The sequence below is a fragment of the Prinia subflava genome, chromosome 13, assembly GCF_021018805.1.
Source record: "Prinia subflava isolate CZ2003 ecotype Zambia chromosome 13, Cam_Psub_1.2, whole genome shotgun sequence".
NCBI lineage: Eukaryota > Metazoa > Chordata > Aves > Passeriformes > Cisticolidae > Prinia > Prinia subflava.
Genome location: NC_086259.1, coordinates 15,221,073 through 15,241,553, shown reverse-complemented (window position 1 = coordinate 15,241,553; position 20,481 = coordinate 15,221,073). Strand labels below are relative to the sequence as shown.

General features: G+C 60.0%; 1 protein-coding gene across 1 annotated transcript; it reads right to left on the bottom strand.

Moving 5' to 3' along the window:
- Positions 1-865: 865 nt before the first annotated feature.
- Positions 866-19,972, bottom strand: NDRG4 (NDRG family member 4). The gene is made up of 16 exons (XM_063410837.1): positions 19,825-19,972; positions 16,019-16,110; positions 15,536-15,580; positions 9,173-9,278; positions 7,866-7,986; positions 7,560-7,622; positions 7,303-7,363; positions 6,926-7,012; positions 6,780-6,836; positions 6,340-6,443; positions 5,748-5,804; positions 5,602-5,653; positions 4,960-5,007; positions 4,684-4,719; positions 4,433-4,484; positions 866-3,204 (listed from the first exon to the last, which is right to left on the bottom strand). Exons 1-16 carry the CDS (start codon positions 19,859-19,861, stop codon positions 3,050-3,052), a joined length of 1,173 nt encoding a protein of 390 aa, XP_063266907.1. The 5' UTR covers positions 19,862-19,972; the 3' UTR covers positions 866-3,049.
- Positions 19,973-20,481: the final 509 nt, after the last annotated feature.

Genomic DNA, 20,481 nt, shown 5'->3' with positions numbered 1-20,481 from the left:
GGGAATGTGGAAATCATTTGTCTGACATCCTATCCCAGCCATCTGTACAGTATAAAGTCTGCATTATGCCCTGGATGAATGCAGCAGCATTACTGTATTTCAGTGATAAGGGTGTGTGCAGTTTACCCCATTTTCCCTCCAGGTGAGGCTCACCGTGACCAGCAGAACTAAACCAGCCAAGAAAGGCTCCTGGGCTGCCTGCCCACACCTCGGCTCAGCCTCAGCTGTTTGCATTCCCTCCCCACATGTCCAGGCTTTCCCTGCCTACCCCAGGCAACCATGAGTGTGGATCACACAGCCACAGTCTCCGTGCTTTGGCCCTGGGCCCCTCTGCAAGGACTGGGACCGGTCTGGAGTGACCCAGCACAAGGCAGACACTGAGACACTCGAGCAGGGACAAGGACTAGGATGTAGGGAGAGGATCCTTCCCAGGTAGGACTTCATGCACTTGGAAAGGGCTATGGCCTGGGACACTCAGACTTGATGGGGAAATAAGCAGGGGTCCTGGCAGTGGACAGGGAAGCTGAATCTCCCAAAGGCTCTGCTCATCCCCAGAGCTGTGGAGCCACAGATCTTTCCTTCCCCAGTGAACACCCCTTGGATCCAATCTGGGCTACAACTGGCAGCTTTCCAGTCTCCACCCACTCTTTACATACAGGTCAGCCTGCCTGTGGCTACCCCAAAGCCAAAACACCCCACAGGTTTCCCCCATGTGCACCCTGGGGCCCTGGCCTCTCTTCCATGGGCATCACTAATGGGGTTGGTGGCCAAGGCGTGTCCCCCTTGTCCTCTGTGCCTGCCAGGTCTCTGCAGGCAGGCACAGGTGAGCTCACACATTTCCCTGCAGCATGTTGTAAAGAGCACAGCAGGTTCTTAACATCTTTATTAGTTTGTTGGTTTATTTCCAACACAGTAACTCCTCTCTACAGCAACAGGTTAGTTAAATCCGGTTTACATATTGCTGTCTCATGAGTGCTGCAGCCTCAATGCCACTGTGACAAAACCAGGCTGCACTCAGACAGGAAAATGTGTTAAATTCTGCTGTGACTGGGAAAAAAAAAGGAAAACCAACAAAACTCAAAAGAACAAACCACCAGGGAAAACCAAACCAACCAACCAACAAAACCGAGGTGAGGAACTGAAGGCGAGCACGGCCACACCACCTCCAGGGAAACCACACGGCACTGCTTGGACAAGAATGCAAGGAGGAGTGAACCCAAAAAAGTCAGGGACTGGGCAAACCCTTATATATATATTATGTATAGGTATTTATATATATATATATCATCTGGAAGGACACGCTGAGAAAACAAGAGATCGCAGCGGTATCTACCGTAAAAAGGAGCTACGCAGCTTTCAGAGTCACACCAAGAGGGACGCACACAGCAGAACAAAGTGGGGAACAAAGGGGGACACTCGTGTTTTGGGGTGGCCTTTTACTATGGGAGGGTTTGGGTGGGGCTCGGGTCTCAGGGCCACAAGCCCTCATACACCCGCTGGGAGCCCCAGGACCTCTGTGCCCTTCGCTGGGGAGCAGGGACGGGGTCTGAGGGTAGAATGCTTTTGTGGGGCTGGGTGGGACCTGCTTCCAGCGGGCTGGTTCTGCTCACCCAGGTGGTGGCACCTGGTGGACTCCCTGCTCGGGTCCCCCATGGACCTACAGAGACCTGAGCACCCATCACCAGAGCCAGGGCCATCCTTAGCTGTGCCTCAGAACGCGCAGGAGGGGCTGGGCACTGCTGCTGTGGCAGCAGAGGCTCAGTGGCCATCGCTGGGGTTTGGCAATGACAGGGTCTCCATGCCGAGTGTGAGAGGCAAGAGCCACCTGGTGCTGGTGGCCGGATGGGGCCCTATGGCCCGGGGGAGCCAAGCCCTTGAGAGACGCCCTGCTCAGTGCACAGGCAGAATACTGGAGGTGGGGATGGGGATTTGGGGAGCCATGGTGGATCTGGACAGCCCTGTGGCCAAAGCCAGACCATGGAGTGCTCCCCACATCCCGTGGGTCACCCCACACTGCCAGCACCTTGTGGTGAGGCACCCTGCGGGGCAGAGGATGCTGAAGGCTCCCCAGCATGGAAGGGGGAGTGTCTCATCTTATTGCTAATGGCTCCTCGGTGATGACACCCACAGGCTGTGGCAAAACTTGAGGTGGGATTTGCTGTGTGACCCCCTGAAACAGTGGCCTCTGGACCCTGGCAGGCTCAGCCCAAGAGCTGGGAGTGGAACTGACATGTGGCAGGGGCCAAGCCAGCCAATTCCCCCTTCCCCAGTGCATATCTGGTGGCAGGCAGTAATTGTCCTTCTTGCAACAAGGGATCAAGGAAGTGCCTCCGCTGGTCAGGGCTTGGGCAGAGGCAGGGGGACACTCATGCCACCCTCCTGCCCTTATAACTTCTGGAGCAGGGCTGGCCCCTCTTCACTCAGCCCAGGGCAGCCCTCAGGGTACATGACCAGGGTGAAGGGACAGCTTGGGATGTGATTTCCCACAAGGCTCAGCCAGCTCTGGGGTAGCAATTCCTGGGTGTGCTAGGGGATCCCATGCTAGCTCTCCCCTAGAGAGCGCCATCAGGGAGAAATGAAAACTGCATCCCTAGGAACAGACCAGTGACCTCCCAGTACACGCTGCTCCCTGTTCTCGTCTTCCTTTTGGTCAGCCATCAGTGGAACTTGGGAGACCAACCTACCTTCTGTGTCCTCTCCACGTGCTGTCCCATCCCATCATCCCATCCCAACATCCTGTCCCCATCTCACCACCCTGACCCTGCTACCCCATCCTGGCCCTGTCCCCCTGCCACCCACCCTCCCAAGCCGGGGCCAAGCCGATGCTAGGGAGGGTGAGGACCAACGCAGAACCATGTGTGACTGCTGGACGAAGCCCCTCTCCTTCTCCTGTAGCAGACAAGGGGATGAGGCCAACGGCAAAGAAGACAAATTGACCCCGAAGAAGCGAGGGCCCTGGTGGAGGATGTCCACGGGGCGGGTGGGTGCTGGCGGGATGCTGACGGATGGGAGATGGCTCTGAAGGAGACGGCGGCGGCGGGCGTGCGCCTCAGCACGATACCTCCATGGTGTGGTTGATCTGCCCCATGGCCTCGGTGCTCTCCGAGTGGGTGCAGGCACGCGGGCGGGTGCCATCCACGGAGCTGGCGCTGGTGAGGGAGGCCGTGCGGGAGCGTGCCAGGCGGGTCATGCTGGCAGATGGCACTGCACGGGCACAGAGAGACGGCCGGGGTGCTCAGATCCCTCTGAAAACCTGAGGGACCTGAGCCGACATCGCCGCCAGCCCTGCTCCCCAATGCGACTGAGGCTGGACACAAGCTTGCAGCAAGCGGTGCTGTGACAACATGAGCAGCTCTGGGCTGGTAAGGGACAGCAGGGCAGGGGTGCTCTGGGACAGGCTGAACACCGGGCTCACTCCTGGGCATGCAGCCTCTGGGCATCAGGCAGTGGGGACCCCTGACTACCACGCTCCAGGAAAGCAGTGAGCTGGGATCAGAGCTCCCCTGGCTGCCCAGGGTGTGCAGGGAAGGGGACACCCTCCCCCAGCCAGGATGGCCAGTGGTCACAGCTCCTGGGCCACCCGGAGGAGGGCACAGTGGGCACACTGCCAAGACTGCATGGAGGAGGAATTCTCTGAATGCCATTTCTCAGCCCCCAGCCCTGTGCCATGTCAGGCAAAGCGGAGCGAGGCAGTGGGCATCCAGCTGGAAGGGCCAGTCCTGCACCCAGGCTGCTCCCAAAGGTGCCCAGGCAGCCCCAGGGCACAGGCCAGGCAGGCACCATGCAGCAGCGGGCACTGAGCGGTACCTGTGCCTCCACTCAGCCTCCGATCCTTCAGGTGGGTGACTGGCAGGGGTGGGAGAAGGGCAGGGAGGGCAGAGAGAGAGCGTCAGCCCTGTCGGCCGCGCTGCTGGGCCAGGAGCCCTGCCCAGCCCACGTGTGCCTGCACACGGAGCTGTCCCTGTGCACACAGACTGCACACACACAGAGGTGCAACAGACCTGCAAACACACACACGTGCAACAGACCTGTACACACACACGTGCAACAGACCTGTACACACACACACATACACGGGGACTTTTGCAAGCATGCACACACAGGTATAAACACACACACGTGGTCATAAACTGTGCACACACACACATGCTCAGACTTCTGCACGTGGGCTCTGCTTGTCTTTGTTGCACACACACAGCCCCTGCTCATGCATGCCCACACACACACGTGCACACCTACACAGGGAGCCTGGCACACACATATGTACGCACAGAGCCCTTGTGCACACGTGTGTGCACACAGAGCCTGTACACCCCACGCCGCTGCGGACACACGGACAGACAGACCTGCAGCAGGTCTGCACACGTGCACACCAGCACACACGCACAGGCACACACAGACCCACACCAGCCCCACCAGCCCCAGCACTCACTGTAGCCCATGCCTTGCAGGAAGTACTTGAAGGCTTCGGTCAGCTTGCCTGGCTGTAGGGAGAGAGCAGGGTGAGCTGAGCTGAGGCAGCACCAAGGCTGAGATCCCCTCTCAGCCCTGAGCAGCTTCTGGCAGCCCCACTGTGAGACCCCTATGCCCTCATCAGCCCATCCCCAGCTAGCCAAGGACAGCACCAGTGCATATCTCAGGGCTCAGTATGCCCAGGTAACTGGGGAAATTGTGAGGGCTCACCTGTGTGACCTGGGGCAGCCCACCAGAGTCAGCCATCTGCAAAGAGAAGGTCCTGCTTAGTTTGGGAGGGTGTCTGTACTGCTCACCATCCCCCAGTAGCCACTGGCAGGACGCCACTGCTGGGGTCACCCTGCTCTCCCCATACACCCCCATCTCCAAGGGCCACAATGGACCTGGAATGGGGAGATGGGGACGCCCTGCAGCCCTGGGACAGAAGGCAATGGGGCACTTCATAGGCAGCAGGGACCCCTCTGCTGCCCCTTGCTACCAGCCTACCTTCAGGAATGTGGTGTTGGTGGGATCCAGCTTGGAGTTACACTCCACCTGCGGGCAGGAGAGGTGGTATTAGCACCCTAGGAAGCCAGGAGCCAAGCAGAAGTTGTCCACACATACCACCACTAGCCCACGGCATTCCAGCTGGCAAATCCCACCCCAGCCAGGAACAGACAGGGCACTAGGTGAGCCCTGAGCCTGCAGGACCACCATCCCCTGCCATGGGACAGAGGGGACTTTCCTCCTATCAGTCTGGCCAAGGGCAGGGACTGGAACAGGAGGTGAGGGGGACTGGTGTGGCATTGTGTCACACGAGGCATGCTGTCACACATGTGGCACACAAGGGTGCCAGCAGCTGTGTGGGTGCACGTGGCCAGGCAGGGAGCGTGCCCGTGTGCCGACACATCGAGCGTGCACAGTGTGAGCACAGCTGGGCATGTGGAGAAGGGGAATTTTCCAGGTGTGGCAGCCACACAGCTGCATGTGCACAGGTGCCCACAGGAGCAGGCGGGTCTGCACACGAGCACGCTCCCACTCCCAGGAGCTGCACACTCCCACTCCCAGGAGCTGAGCAGGGTGAACCTGAGTGTGCCCGTGCGTGGGCACTGCCCGCCTGCCGCCCTGCAGGCACTGCCCAGCACTCACCACCCCCTCCTCGGCAGGCGCGTTGTCTCCCACCACCAGCATCACGGGGCAGCTGAAGGGAGAGGAGAAAGGGCCTGGTCAGGGTTTGGTCTGAGTGAATTCCACTGGCCCAGGACCCCTCTGTGACTTGCCAGCGCGACTCTTACCGCAGAGTCTTGGCATTGGGGACAGTCCCAGGCCGGTTGATGTCCAGGTCCCTGCGGCTGATGGAGGAGAAAGAAGGCCAGTGTGAGCCCATGGGCAGATGCCACCACCAATGCCATAGCACAAGAATCAGGCTAATGCCAGCCCTGAGAAGCCACACCCAGCCCCACTGTCCTGGCACCTTGTGCATGGAAGGTGCCATGGCCATCTCTGCCACAGCCCAAGCAGAGCCTGTGCCACAGGATGCAGCACCCAGCAGAGGGGCAGGGCTTCCAACCCCCTGCATGCGTGGGACAGCATGTCTGCCCCCTTTCCTGTGCCAGCACCCAGTGCAGGAGGAGACATGGGAATGTGTCCATGGCAGTGGGCTCTGGGACATGACAAGGCTTTGGCTCAGGTACCACCACTCCCTATCCCCAGCCAGCAGTGGCAGACAACTTTGCACTGCTGCCTGCATGCCCGGGAGGGTGATGACAGCACCCAACAGGGGTCTGGGTTCCCACAGTGACCTCAGAGCCACCCACCAGCACTGCAGCCCCTCAGCCTGGCACAGCCAGGGCACAGCCCAGCAGCAGGGCTGCCTGGAGCACTCACCCATTGTACATGTTGAGGAAGAGCTGGAGGTTGAACTGGTTCACCACACTGCCGATCTGCTGCCGGTAGCTCTGCACCAGCTCCGTGTTGTTCATCAGCTCTTCCTGTGGCAGCAGGGGATGGAGATCAGGGCAGGTGCTGGGGACACACCCTGCTCCCCCAGCCCTGCCCAAGCCGTGCCAGCTGAGGAGGAGGATGCTGGGCAATGCAGGTGGGCACAGGGGGGCTGCAGGCAGCAGTACACCCACACAGGACATGGGCACGAGTCACACACTCATCAAGGTTAAGCCTCTGACCAGGCAGGGCTTGACTGACCCCAACCCTGCACATGGGACATGTCCAGTGCACTGTGGCACCTGGCAGGGCACAGCCCAGGTGACCCAGCTGGGATGCTGGGCCTGGGGCTGGTGGCAGGAGCCTGGAGGATGCACAGCCCTTACCTGGCTGAACAGGTGGGACAGGACAATGTCCGGCAGCGTGCTGGTGAGGCCAGAGAGCTGTGGAGGGAGCACAGGGAGTCACTGCACTGCCCTGGCTGCCTCCTGCCCCAGGAAGCCACCAGGACTGGGAGGAGGGGTCGGGGCACCTTGGCAGCTGCCCAGTCAATCCAGCCTTTGCCGTTGGGGTCGATGTTCATAAGGACCAGCCCTTCGACCAGGTCAGGGAAGATGAGCTGCAGTGAGGAAGAGGGGAGAGGCTCAGAGGGCAGGAGAGGTGAGCCCTGGGCAGCCCCCCACCAGAGCCACTGCACAGGCATTGCATGGAGCTGATGTGACTGTCCTGGGAGCAAGGGGAGACCTGTGGCAAGACTGCCCAGCCACTGTGGCCTTGGCACTGCTGTCCCCCAACCCTCCAGGAGCCTTTGCAGCAACAGAGACTGCCTGGAGGTGTCAGCTCCCCATGCCCTGGACTAACAGCAGGTACAAGCAACTCAAGGCCAGCCCATCCCAGCCCCAGGCTCACCGCAAACTTGGCCAGCACGTAGGCTCCTGCCCCAACACCGATCCCGATCACGTACTTGAACCTGGAAATGTGGAGAGGTCCACATGAGGGGACAGCAGGCTCTAACACGTTCCCTGAGACAGCCCTCCACTCACAGCAAGGAGACTGGCAGGATGCCAGTTTACAGGGACAACTCCCCCAACCCCAAATCCTTGTCTTCTGTCCATCTCCCTGCCCAGCACCCTCAGCCAGCAGCCGTGGAAGAGAGGCTGACTCACCCAAAATGCTGCACCACGCTGGGTAACATGGCAGCCAGCTGGTCCATGGATGGATACTGGTACCTGTGGCACAGGATGTGGTTATGGAACCTGCTCAGAGCAGAATGTCTGGGACAGGGCAGCTGGGCTGCCTGAAATGGGCAGGGAAATGCCACCCACCTGCAAACCTCCCTATTCCCCACCCGTCATCTGCACAGGCTTTGGCACAGTTTGGAAAGGCAGGGCACAACTGCCAGGCAGCAACAACCCAAGGGGCAGGGAGGTGACACCCCAGCAGGCACAGTGAGCCCCTGCAGCTGAACCTACCCCTGAGGGAACTGTGAGGCTCCTGCCTGCTGGCCCGGGGCATCCACGTGGCACACCACAAAGTGCTTCGTGATCTCCTGCATGTCCTCATAGTTGAAGAAGGTGTTGAAACAAAGCTTGTCTGTCAAAGGGCAGGCGGGTATCAGACACCAAACACCCAACACTGAGGCCTGGTAGATCATGGGAGCATGGACAGAAGATGACCACCCTCCCACTGGCCTTCAACCAGGAGGTAACATGCCACCAAAACCATCCCATCCCCTTCCCTCCAGGCTCCTTGTCCTCACAGCAGAGACCACAGCTACTGTTAGCAAGAGCTACGTCCCTACAGGTGTCAGGAGGCGTGGGGATGGACAGACACAGCCAGGAGAATGACGAGTTTGGGGTGACTCAGTGGTGAGCCTCAGAGGGATGGGACTGAGGGATGCACCCAGTGGGCAGCAGGATTAGCAGCCTGGGGTACTAGCCCTGTCCAAAATCCGCAGGAAGGGCTCAAGAAAACACAGGATTTGAGGAACAGCTGCAAATCTCCCTGCTTGAAAAGAGTCAAAGAAACATCCCCAGTGCTGCTGTGGACAGCAGCCACTGCAGTGGGGTACAGACACTGCTGGGGCTTGGTGAGGTCCTGTCCCATGGCATCAGTGCTGGGACATCCCTCCCAAAACATGGTGTGAGGCAGGTTGCAAGGCCCATTGCAGCCAGCATGACGTGTACCTGAGCAGCCAGAGCTGCTGCAATGGTGACACAGCTCATGTAGTGTGTCAGTGACTCAGCCTCAGCCGCCAGCAGAGCGGGAGAGCCTTCTCCCCACTCGCTGGTTTGGGTGTCCTGGCTCAGCTGGAGGGCACAGCCTGGGACAGGGCTCTGGGGTGCAGCTCCAGGGCTGCAGGCTGACAGAAAGTGCAGCATTTCCACATCAGAACCCCATCTCAGGGTCTCCCCTTCCCTGCTATTCCAGTCTTTTTTGTCCCCCACTGTGCCCTGCTGCCAGCTGGGTCCATGCTCTGAATACCAACGGGCTGGCAGCGGCGGTGAGGACCAGCCCAGCATCCCCCATGTCCCACCCCTGCCTGGTGAGGGCAGGCAGGCAGCACTGGGGTGGCCAAGCACTCCTGGCTGTGCCTGGCCTGGGCTTTGTGTCCAGCTGAGCATCCAAACTCCCCTGGTGCTTTCAGATGCCTGGGGAGGGCCCCATGCAGCCATGGGTGGAGAAAAAGAAGCTGAGCCACGGGTGCTGTCCTGGCACCCCATGGAGCCTCGGGCTCACCCTGCCTGCCCTGCAGCCCCAGCCCAGGAGCAGCACTCACGGTTGAGGCCCACATCGTGGTAGGTCAGGATGGCCGGGCGGTTCCCCTTGGGAGAGCCCCGGATGACCACGTGCAGCAGCCCATAGGGGGTCTCAATGTCGTGTTCCTGGGGAGAGGAGAGATGGGGTGATGCCCACCTGCCCTAAGACATCCTTTCATCCTCCCCTGCCATCACACCCTTCACTGCTGCTCCCCCAAATGGCTGGGTCCCATGGGAAGACACGGGAAAGAGGAGCAGCTGTCACAGGGAAAAAAAATTCTGGGCATCCCAGAGGGGAGAGAAAGCAGGACAAAACAGAAGGGAAGGGAAGGGAAGGGAAGGGAAGGGAAGGGAAGGGAAGGGAAGGGAAGGGAAGGGAAGGGAAGGGAAGGGAAGGGAAGGGAAGGGAAGGGAAGGGAAGGGAAGGGAAGGGAAGGGAAGGGAAGGGAAGGGAAGGGAAGGGAAGGGAAGGGAAGGGAAGGGAAGGGAAGGGAAGGGAAGGGAAGGGAAGGGAAGGGAAGGGAAGGGAAGGGAAGGGAAGGGAAGGGAAGGGAAGGGAAGGGAAGGGAAGGGAAGGGAAGGGAAGGGAAGGGAAGGGAAGGGAAGGGAAGGGAAGGGAAGGGAAGGGAAGGGAAGGGAAGGGAAGGGAAGGGAAGGGAAGGGAAGGGAAGGGAAGGGAAGGGAAGGGAAGGGAAGGGAAGGGAAGGGAAGGGAAGGGAAGGGAAGGGAAGGGAAGAAGACTTGACTTTGGATGGGATCATAGGATGTAGAATTGGACATGGGATCACAGGATGGTATCAAAGGACGGATCCAAGAGGGCTTGAGAGAGAAGGATAATAGGGTGGAATAGGTGGACCACATGACAGGAGAGGAGATCCTCAAGGGCTTGAGACTGAGAAAATTTTGGCAACAGGGTAGGGGTTCATAGCATGGCCTTGCTGGGTGCAGATTCAATGTATCTGGGACAAACAGGCAGAGGTCAGACCCTTGACAGCATTCCAGGAAAACCTGATCACAAAATTACAGCTTAAGTAACTTCAAAACCCCTGGTCTGAAACAGCAGTGCCCCCACACAGAGACAAAAACTACCCCGTGCCTCAGTTTCCCTGTCTAGGAGAGCTCCTTTCCTTCCACATCCTGGCCCTAGCTCCCAGCCAGCACAGGAAACTGAGCCCAGGTGCTCCCCAAGGACAAGGGACCAGAGGTCCCCTCCAGATGCCCGTGCCTGCCAGCCAGGCCAGCAGCAGTGACCTCGAGGCTGGGATCTGCTGGCTGCAGGAACATCGTGCACTGAGCAGGGCAGGGCAGGAGGTGGTGGCAGGGTGCCCAAGCATCACGGTCCTCGCTGCTGGCACTGGCAACCCCACGGCTGGGCTGGTGGGAGGGGAGCAGGTACGTGGATGCTCACGCGGGTTACACGCCACCAAGGACTCTGAAGGACACGGGCCTGGGTGGGAGGAACGGCCTGGGGCCGGGTCTCCTCCCTGCAGTGCCTCCCGCACTGAGACCTGCTGTCCCTGGGAGATCACAGTGGCCAAAAGCAGATGTCTGTGCAGACATCTCTTGGCTCCCAAGGGCACCCTGACCCCAGCTGCCCCTCCACCCCCTGCAGCTGCATCAGGCAGAAGTCCCTGAGCAGTGACATCCCTCTGCAACAACAGATTGGGGCACTGAGGCAGAGGAAGGGCCTGGCCCAAGGTCACAGAGCAGGAGGCATCCATGTGGTTTGATCCTGGGCAGAGAGCTGCCCCCTTGTCATCATCATCCTCATGGTCCCCATCACAGCGCCAACAGCTCAGCTTTCAATCCTACCCCAAAATCACCCACCCAAGGGAGCAGATCCACCCTCAGCACTGCTCCTTCCTGCCCCTCACCAAGCCAGGCACATCCTGCCCGTGGTGCAGCCTCTGCAGCACCGCCGGGTACCACAGCCCTGCCCTTTGCCGCAGGGATGCTCACTGGGGAAGAGGCTTGGGATGCAGGAGATGCAGAGGATGCAGGGGATGCAGGGGATGCAGGCAGCAAGGAGAGAGGGGCAAAGACAACCCACAGCCCCAGCAAGGAGGGGCATGGGGGTCGCAGCACCCACAGGTGTCTGACAGAGCCCATCCATGTCCAGGCTACCTGCTCACCGCTGCAGTGCTCCCACCCCACTCAGCCCCTCTGCACCAGCCTGTTGCCATCGGGTGTTGCCATCACCGCAGAGGCCAGAAAGCAACTGAGGGCTCGCTTCAAAACAGGCAGAGACCCTCTCCCTCCGCAGCTCAGGGGGTGGCAAAGGGGCAGTGTGGCCCCGTCAGCACAGAGTCCCAGCACGGGTCACAAGCTGCTCCCCCTCGGCCTCGGCACAGCATCTCTGCCGGGCTCAGGGAGGACACGCTCAAGGACAACGCGTCCCCAAAACCTGCAGCACATCAGGGATGCGGCAGCAGGGCTGCGAGAAGGAAGGACTCCCTAGCAGAGGGTCCTCCCTGCCCCAATGCCTGCCTGACCCACGCCGAGCCCTGCTGGGTGCAAAGGCCCTGCCAGGGCAAACAGGAGAGACGCTGGGGCAAAGCACCAGGGGAGGGAGGGCAGCGAGCACGGGAGCGGCGGTACCTACCCCATCCCAGCACTCCGGCATGGTGAGGAACTGGGCGGACGAGGATGCTCAGGCAGCGTGGGCCAAGCCGGAGGTCCCGGTGTGGGGCACAGCGATGCAGCGGCCGGGGCGAAGCGGAGCTCTGCGCTGGCTCAGCCCCTCGCCCCGATTTATAGCGGAGCCCCAGCCCTGCGCTAAGCCCTCCCTCGCCCTTCCCCCTCGGCAGGTTTGGCCTCCATTGCGGGCGAGCGCCGCGATGGAGCCAGCACTCAGCCATTGGCTGCCGCGGGAATTATTCATGCTCCAATTGGCCCCAAATACCCTTGTTTATGAAGGAAAAACGCCTGGCACCGTGCGGTACCTTCTCCATCTTCCCTCTTTCGGCAGACGGGGACAGGCGGGGTGTCTGGACCCGCATCCCGCGGGCAGCCCCGGCACGGGCAGGGCAGGGCTCCCTGTGCCCACCGCACACACCGGGCTCGGCCCCGCACGGACACACAGAGCCAGGCCGAGCCCGGGCAAGGCCCTGCAGCCGTGCCCAGCACACACAGAGGCACAGATGGGCACCAAAAACACACCAAAAACAAGGAGAAGGACACGGCAGGCGCGCTCTGCCACGCACACGTGAGCACGCGTGTGCATGCACAGGAACACGTACCCACACGGACACACACGGACACACAGGCACTGGGCAGAACCAGGCCTGGCACTGGGAAAACTGGAAAAATTGACACCATACTCACACCGAGCATAGGCACCCCACAAAATGCTTGTGGCATACCCCCAGGCCAGGCCCTGTGTGTGCCAGTGCGTGTTCCTGTACATGGATGTTGTGGTCATGTGCACGCCAGGAGCCCGCCTGCTGCATCCTCCTGCATGGATGCTGCACACCTGCAGAACCTTGCACACATGTGCACAGAGGGGCACACACATGTGCACAGAGGGGCACACACGTGTGCACAGAGGGGCACACCCATCCCACCTTCTGCGGGGTGATGGCGCTCAGGGGATGTGCAGGGTTCTGCCCTGGCCTGGGCATCGCCAGTGGCAGGCAAAGAAAGCAGCAGGAGGGACAAGCCAGCAGCTCCCAGGGGCTGGATCGTGTCCCTGGACTGACACTGTGTGCACACACACACACGTGAGTATTCCCATGTGCACATGTGTGCAGGCAGATGATTTCTTCCCTGATTCCAATGAAGCCTCTTTACCACCACAGCCCCAAAACCCCCAACGGTCTGGGGGTGCCCTCCCCCTGCACCCTGCTTGCCCCTGCCCAGCCCTGCTTGGCATGACCGGCACAAAGCTGGAGAATTCTGGATAGAGAAGGAATCCCACATTCCCTTCAGTGCCTTTCAGGAACTCACTGAGAGCCATGTCCTTCAAACAAGTCAGGGCTGCACAGGCAGAAGGTCTGGATGTGGGAGAAGGGACAGATGGGCAGAGAGATGACATTCACACTGCCTCCACCAGAGAGGCTTTACTCTGCACTGCAGTGTCCTGTGGGCAGCTCAGAGCCAGGCCTGGAGAGAGGCATCTCTGGGAATGAAGGACCGTGTGTGTGGGGTAGCAAGACCCCAGGTGGTTCCTGACACTCCAGGTGCCATTTTTGCTTTCCCCAGCCCTGCTGCCTGTAGAGCCAAAGACCATGGCAGCCACAGGCCCCGGGAAAAAAAAAAAACAAACAAGAGATGCAGAGGGACTAAAAAAGACAGAAAGTGGTTAATAGAAGACAAAAGGGGTGGAAGAGCCAAGGTGAATGCAAAAGGGATTCAGGGAGATGGGAGGGCTGAGCAAGGCTGACTTTGCTTGAATAGCATCAAATGGGATCGCCACTGCCTTGGCTACTAGCCCTCTTGCCTGGCGGGTGGCCCAGACCTCCTGCAGGATCCAGGGCACCCAGATCCCAGGGCACCTTCCCCCAGCTCTCCTGCACCTTGGCTTGTGTCCCAAGGGCTTTGCTTTGGCTGGTGGCAGAAGTGGGGGCTCCCCAGTCCCCCCCACTGCCCAGCCAGGCCTGAGCACCCCATCCATGACTGGCTCTAGGGAGAAGCAGACAGACAGTGAAGAGTTAAGGTGGGGGCTGGATTGGATTATCCCAAGGAGGGGGGCCTACAAGATGGGGTAAGATCTCCCCAAGGAATGGCAGGCAGCCCCAGCCTTTGCACTGCATCAACTTGCAAATGTCAGAGTGGACAAAAGGAGGGGGTTGCCCTGGCACAGCCCAGGAAACTCAGCCCATCCCTACCCTGAGGCTCTTGGAGGTGAACAAAGAGGACACAGGGTCTTGGCAGCCTTGGGAAAAGCTCCTTTGCTCATTGCCCAGTTCCTTTTTTAGGTCCTGAGAGTCCGGAGGTGCATCCCTGTGGCATTTGCTGTCCAGAACTGCCCCACTTGGGACACCACCAGGGACACACACCATGGGCCAACCCCTGAAATACACGACGATTGTCCTGGGAGAGGCACTGCTCTTTAATATCCCCTGCGTGCCAACCAAGCCCTGCCCTGGCACAGTTGAGTGAGAGCTTTACTGGTGCCTCTGGTGCTACTGAGAGCTCTGGGCAGCCTGGCACTGCCACCTCCCTCCCCTCCTCGCCTCCCTCTCCCTCCTCTCTCTCACAATGGTGATACCAGGAGGTTTGGTTTCCCCTCCAGTGGCCAACAGAAGCCCTGAGCAAGCAGAGCAAGGAGCACCCAGCCCTGCACACCCTGCTGTTCCCAGCCCCAGATCCTCATCAGCTTTGGAGCTGCTGAGAAGGGCACCATTTTAATTATTTTGTGGCTTTTGAGAGGGCCATCAGATATATCCCACTCTGTGAACCACAGCAGCCTCCACCCAGCACGCTGCCAAAGGCCTTGCTCCCTTACCAGCTGCGCCCTCCCACCCGCATGGGTGACAGACACTGCATGGGCCAGCCCCAAAATTCTGGTCACTGCTAAAACAGGGACCTGTGCTCCCCTGCCCTTATCCCAGGTGAATGAAATCCACATTTCTTTTGCCCTTACAGGTGCTGCAGTTTCGGTGCCATACCTGCAAGGGCTCAGCCATCACCGCCCAAGCCCGCTCTCCCCATGGTCCCCCTGCTGCCAAAGTGGCAGCACAGAACCTGAAGTCAGTCACTGGCAGGGGATCACTTTGGGAGAGGTCTCCATTCTCCACCACCCTGTCAGAGGTCCCCACAGAGGGAGCCTGGTGCAGGATGAGCCTGGGCAGAGGTGTGAGGGTGATGTAGACCAACACAGGAGCCAGGCACCAGCTGAGCTCCCAGGAGTCCCCAGCTGTGTCATGGGGCTTCTTTGGAGGGCAGAAATGGAGGTACAAGATGGGCAGGTGCCAGCCAAGGGAGCAGAGGGGCCCTGGTCTCCAAGAGAGGTGGGTGGTATAGGGGGCAATGCCCCAGCCCTCCAAAAGAGAAAGAGGCTTTCAAACTTCTTTATGTAAGCAGGGAGCTGGCATCACCTGGGAAACCATTGCCATGGCAATGGTAGAGGGGCTGGAAAAGCAGCTCGGCCTTCCTGAGAAGAAATTGCCTGTTTTAAAGGTTTTGTCCCCAGCCCATGGCCAAGTGCCCACCAGCCACATCCAAGCGCCAGCACAGAGATGCCTGGCAGCATCCCCCTGTCCCCTTCTGACAAGGACCATGATGGATGTGCAACCCCAGACACTGACCAGGCACTGCATCCCCACGAAAAAAGGGATGGCAGCACCCCTGAGCCCACTCGGTGCCCCACAGCCTTCCTGGGCACAGGCTGCTGTTCCATGTGAAACCCAGGGGTAGGCAGCACCTCCCATGGCTGGTCCTACCTTCCAGTCTGTGTCCACAGTGGAGAGGAAGACATCCGAGTTCTCCTGGGATGAGAAGGAGCCATTAGGGACAGAGACACCCCCACTTGTGCAGCGCCCTCCCACCCAGCTCACACAGCCCCCTGGCACCACAGGCACCCCCTGCCCGGGCTGCAGGGGACACAGAGCCCACACGTGTGCACACACCCCCCACAGCAGCTGCACACAGGTGCGTGTGTTACACACATGTGCACACACAGCTGTGTGTTAGCATGATGTGCAACCCCTGCACACACAAATCATCCCACCAAACCTGAACCTGTGCTCAGCCATGCGGGCTCATCACCACAAGCATGCACACACTGAGGACCACCAATGTGCACCCAAAACCAGCACACACACAGAAACACACGTATGCCCAGTGCCAGCACACAACCCCTCCCAAGCTGCCACGTCCTGGTGCCCCACATGCAGGGCCAGAGCCAGCACTGTCACCAAACTCACCAGCTCGGCGTCCTGTCCCCGCAGCAGCGGCTTCTCCTCGGTGAAGCGCAGCTCGTGCAGCCCTGCCATGGTCATCTCCTGCAGCAGCAGCCCTGCCCAGGGCAAGGGACATGTCAGGGCAGGTCCTGCCTCAGTTCTCTTTGCCACAGCCCTCCAGAGCCTCACGGGTCTCCCTCCCATAGGGACCCAAATCAGCTTCACCCCGCCTGTCTACTACAGGGACTTGGTGTTTCAGCTTGTCCAGGGCTACAGTGAGCCCCTCTGCTGGGAGCTGGCAGCAGGCACAGAGCAGACAGTGCCTAGGTGAGCTCAGCTCCCAGCTCCTACCCAGGTCCAGTTCTCCCAGTTAAGGACAAACCTATCTCCAGGGCATGACCTTGGGCGAACTGAGGGACCAACCTCATCTGTCCAGGCTGGTCACCTCAGTAAGCACCCAATCCAGAACACAAACATAAAAATCCCCATCCCAGCTTTCAGCATCAGTCAGGCAGAAAATCCAAATTTTTGGCCACTTTTAGGCTGCAGATAGGTATGGATGGGACAGAGGGAGATCTCTCTGCATAGACAGAATGAGGGGTGATGTTTCTCAGCCATGCTGGGAGGCAGAGGAATGTTCCAAGCAGAAAGAGAGCAGAGAGGCAGCCTGAAGTTTGTATAGCAATGATGGGAGAAATCCAAATGTGAAGCCTTTGCTCCCAAAGTCTTCTCCTTGCCTGTGAATCAGGTGCTGGCCAGTTGATACCTCAGCCTCAGGACTTGGAGGGACAGACTTCTCCATGGAGCTGCCACAGCAGCGGTGTGAGCCTGAGTGCTGCTGACCTCAACCAACACTGGCATCTCCAAAAATACCCCCAAGCACAAGCCCAGCTCAGAGTGCAAAAGAGACCAAGGAGATCAGCAACTGTCTACACAGAGGTGAAAGTCATGGGAACAGTCCAGGCTCCCCTGTGTTTAAATGGGATGGGTAACTGGCAAGTCCCAGTGCCAGGGGATTGTCTGCACTCCAGCAGGATCCAGACCTCAGGCATTGCTTTGCAGCCTCTTTTCACCCTTTCCACAAGACCAAGCTTTCAGACAAGCTCTTGCTTCTCCAAACAGGCCAGCACTGATCCCACGTCCCCTCAGCTGTCCCCCCTGTGCCATCTCCCTGGACACAATGGGGATGGTTTGGGCTGCACAAGCACCGCAGCAGACACGGACCCGCTCCATCCGCACAGCCTCAGCCGAGCCTGCTTCACACTTTGTTCACCTCCAAGCCTAGATCACTCCAGGCTGACAGTGTGGAAAGGCTGAGAAATGTCACAAATATTGTAAGGCCACCAGGAATACAGGAACTGGTCATAAACTCCCCTCCAAAGTTGGGTTTTGCTCCTCTGACCAAGTTTTCCTTTCAAAACTCAAGCAGGCTGTGCCACCTGCCTGCTTTCTGCAGACACAGCACTTTGCCTTGCTCCTTGGGAGCCATCCAACAATCCAGAACTGTTTGGAGGGAGAAACACCACTGCAAAGCCCCTCGAGATTCCCAGGGCACCCAGCACCAGGAGTCTCTGTGTCACCCCTGCCCAGAGAGTCCCACCAGGCCGGGGGATGTCGAGAGGTGCCAGCAGCCCCATGGAGAGGCACAAGTGAGGGGCACGCTGCTCCAGGCTGGGCTGCTGCTGCTGGGGAGATGGCTCTGTGCACAGGGACAGCCCTGGCCTGCAGCCCACCAGCACAGCCGAGCCAACACAGCCTGCAGAGCCACCGACCGAGCAACCCCACAACCCCAGGGGAAAAAAACAGGAGAAAAATCAGCCTCACCAAAAGCTGGGTCTGGAGGAGAGCAGGAGCGTCCCACGCTGAGCACACCAACCCACCGAGTGGCCACGGCCCCAGGGTGGCTGGGAACAGCACTTAGTGTATGGTGAATGCCTTTAATAATTACAGCCTGCAGCTAATATGGGAGGGAGGGAGGGTGGCTGAGCCATGAGGAAAGGCCCCGTGACCTTGTTTGCGTGGTGGGGGGAAAGCTGGCTCAGGGGGGACGTGGCAGAGCCCTGCCCAACCAGCATCCCCCCAGCTGGGAGGGACATGGGATGGACAGTCTCCTAAAGTGGTGCTGACTGTGGGAACAGAGGAAGGATCAATAAGCCAGGGATCAGTAAGCAGGGCCACAGCCGTGTTGCCACCTTCCCTGGGTGCTCTGCTTCCTGTGCCACCCCAGAGGAACCCTCGTCCCTGCTCCTGGCAGCACAGTTGTGGGGCTGTGGGCAGTCTCACCCAGCCTCACTGGGCCACTGTTGCTGTGGAGGACTGTTGCTGTTGGTGAGGAAGCCACAGCTCCAGGTTTCCTAGCCAAAACAACTTGGCTCCCATCTTATGCCAGGGTTATGTGTCCAGCCACAAGCCCTGTTCCTTGCAGCTCACCCCAGTGCCCCTCAACAAGCACCCATTCCCAGGGTACCCCCCAAACACATTCATCTCTGCTCCACTCTGTCTTCCCAGTGTGGTGCCACAGTTTCCTAGGCACAGCCAGGACATTCTTCTTCCCTAATTCTCAATCAGTTCCAAACCCAGCAGGACATAAGTGCTCTGTCTGGGACTAGTGCTCTGCCCACCAGGGCCCTGGCACTGTGAATATAGATGGGGACAGGAACAGCCACACTGGCTTACCTTCCCCAGGGATCTGCAGCCCACTGCTGGCTAACTGGAGGAGAATCAGCTTGTGGCATTATTATTATTATTATTATTATTATTATTATTATTATTATTATTATTATTTCATGATCAGGACAAGGCTGTGAGCTCCATTTCACACTTGTGAGCGTGTTTGGTCACAGGGCAGGGATCCCTCAGATGTTGCCCCAGTCTCACAGGAGTCCCCACACTGACTACCTGCGTGCTGCCCTGGCACGGATGTGCTGCCCACAGGATGTTGGCACGGATACCTCGAGTTGACTGAGCAGTGTGCAACAAACAGGCAAACAAATCAGCAGAAGTGAGGGCTGGCCCCTGCCAGGCAGTGAAGCCAAGGCAGCCTTCAGTGAGGCTGGGAGAGGGAGGAAGGGAACTTGCAGCTCAGTCTGAGCCCCGGCTCTGTGCCCACAGCATTGCCCCCGAGCAGGACCGATGGGGGAAGGAAAACCCCAGTGTGACACAGTCCGGGCCACATCCTGCCCCACCGGTGCAGGAGGAACACCCACAGCTTCCTCTGACCCTGTGAGGGACACAGGTCTGCAGCCCAGCAGCCCCCACAGACCAGCCCAACAGTGTGGTCCATCTGAGGGCTGCAGGACCGGGCAGCCACACCACGAGAGCCACCAGGCTGGGGCACACCGTGCCACCGATGGTGTGGGGGTGGCGGTGGCAGCAGGGGCTTTGTGGGGGCTCAGGCTGTCTGGCAGTGGCTGTTGCTAAGAGCAGCCTCTTCCCAGCCCAGCGCAGTCGTCGGGGCAGCGGGGAGGCTCCCAGGGGAGGCTGGCTGAGGAGCAGGGAGGCACCGCAGGGATGCCCCAGCAAGCTCCGGGCACCCCCACCCCCCGGCTGTCTGCTCAGCGGCTCCCTTTGCCAGGAGGCTGCCGGCTCCGTTCCCCCTTCCCCCAGCACCCCGGGCTGGGCTTTCCCCGCTGCAGCAAGGCATCACCTCCCGGCGCCCGAGAGGGACCCGAGCCCGGCAGCCGCACCTGCGGGAGCGGCGGCAGGCGGGGCGGGCGGGGGCAGCTCCATCTCCCGGGCAGGGGCTGCAGGCTCTCGCCACCGCCGCCCCATCACCCACCGCCCCTGCTGCTCTGACACCCCCGTTCCCGGCACGGGCGGCCGGGCCGTACCTGTCAGGAGCTCGATCTTGTGCCGGAGCACCTTCATGCCGGGCGGCGGGTCCCGGCGGGCGGGGCTGCGAGGGGCGGCGGCGGAGCCGGTGCCGGTGCCGGTGCCGGAGCCGGTGCGAGGTGCGCGGGGCGGCGCAGGGGCTGGGCTGGGCACGGCCCCGCCGGCCGGATCCTCCTCCCCTCGCCGGGGCCGGAGGGGAGGGACGGGGCCGAGATCGGGAACGGGGGCACCAGGAGAACAACGGTGCTGAGGGAGACGGGAGAGAACGGGAGATGGAGACTGCCGGGGTTCCGTGGAGCGCTGGGGGCTGCGGGGGGCTGCACGGGGGATGGGGGCTGCCGGGGGCACACATCACCCTGTAGGGAACCATTTATGTCCCACAGTGCCACCGTGATGGCCAATAGGTCCAACAGGTCCCTGTGGCTGTGGAGTCCCAGAAGAAGGGGACAGTGAGAGCCTTGGGGCTGGACCATGCACAAGGGGTCTGGGTCTCCCTGAGAGCAGAGGAAGGTGATATCAATGTGATTGGGGAGGATCTGGGACAAGAGGGGACTTGTGCACAAGAGTTACAGCTGTAACACAGCTATTGGTGCCCAAGGGATGTAGGGAGTCCTGGACAGTGGGGCCATGAAGGACAAAGGACTTGGGAATATCCA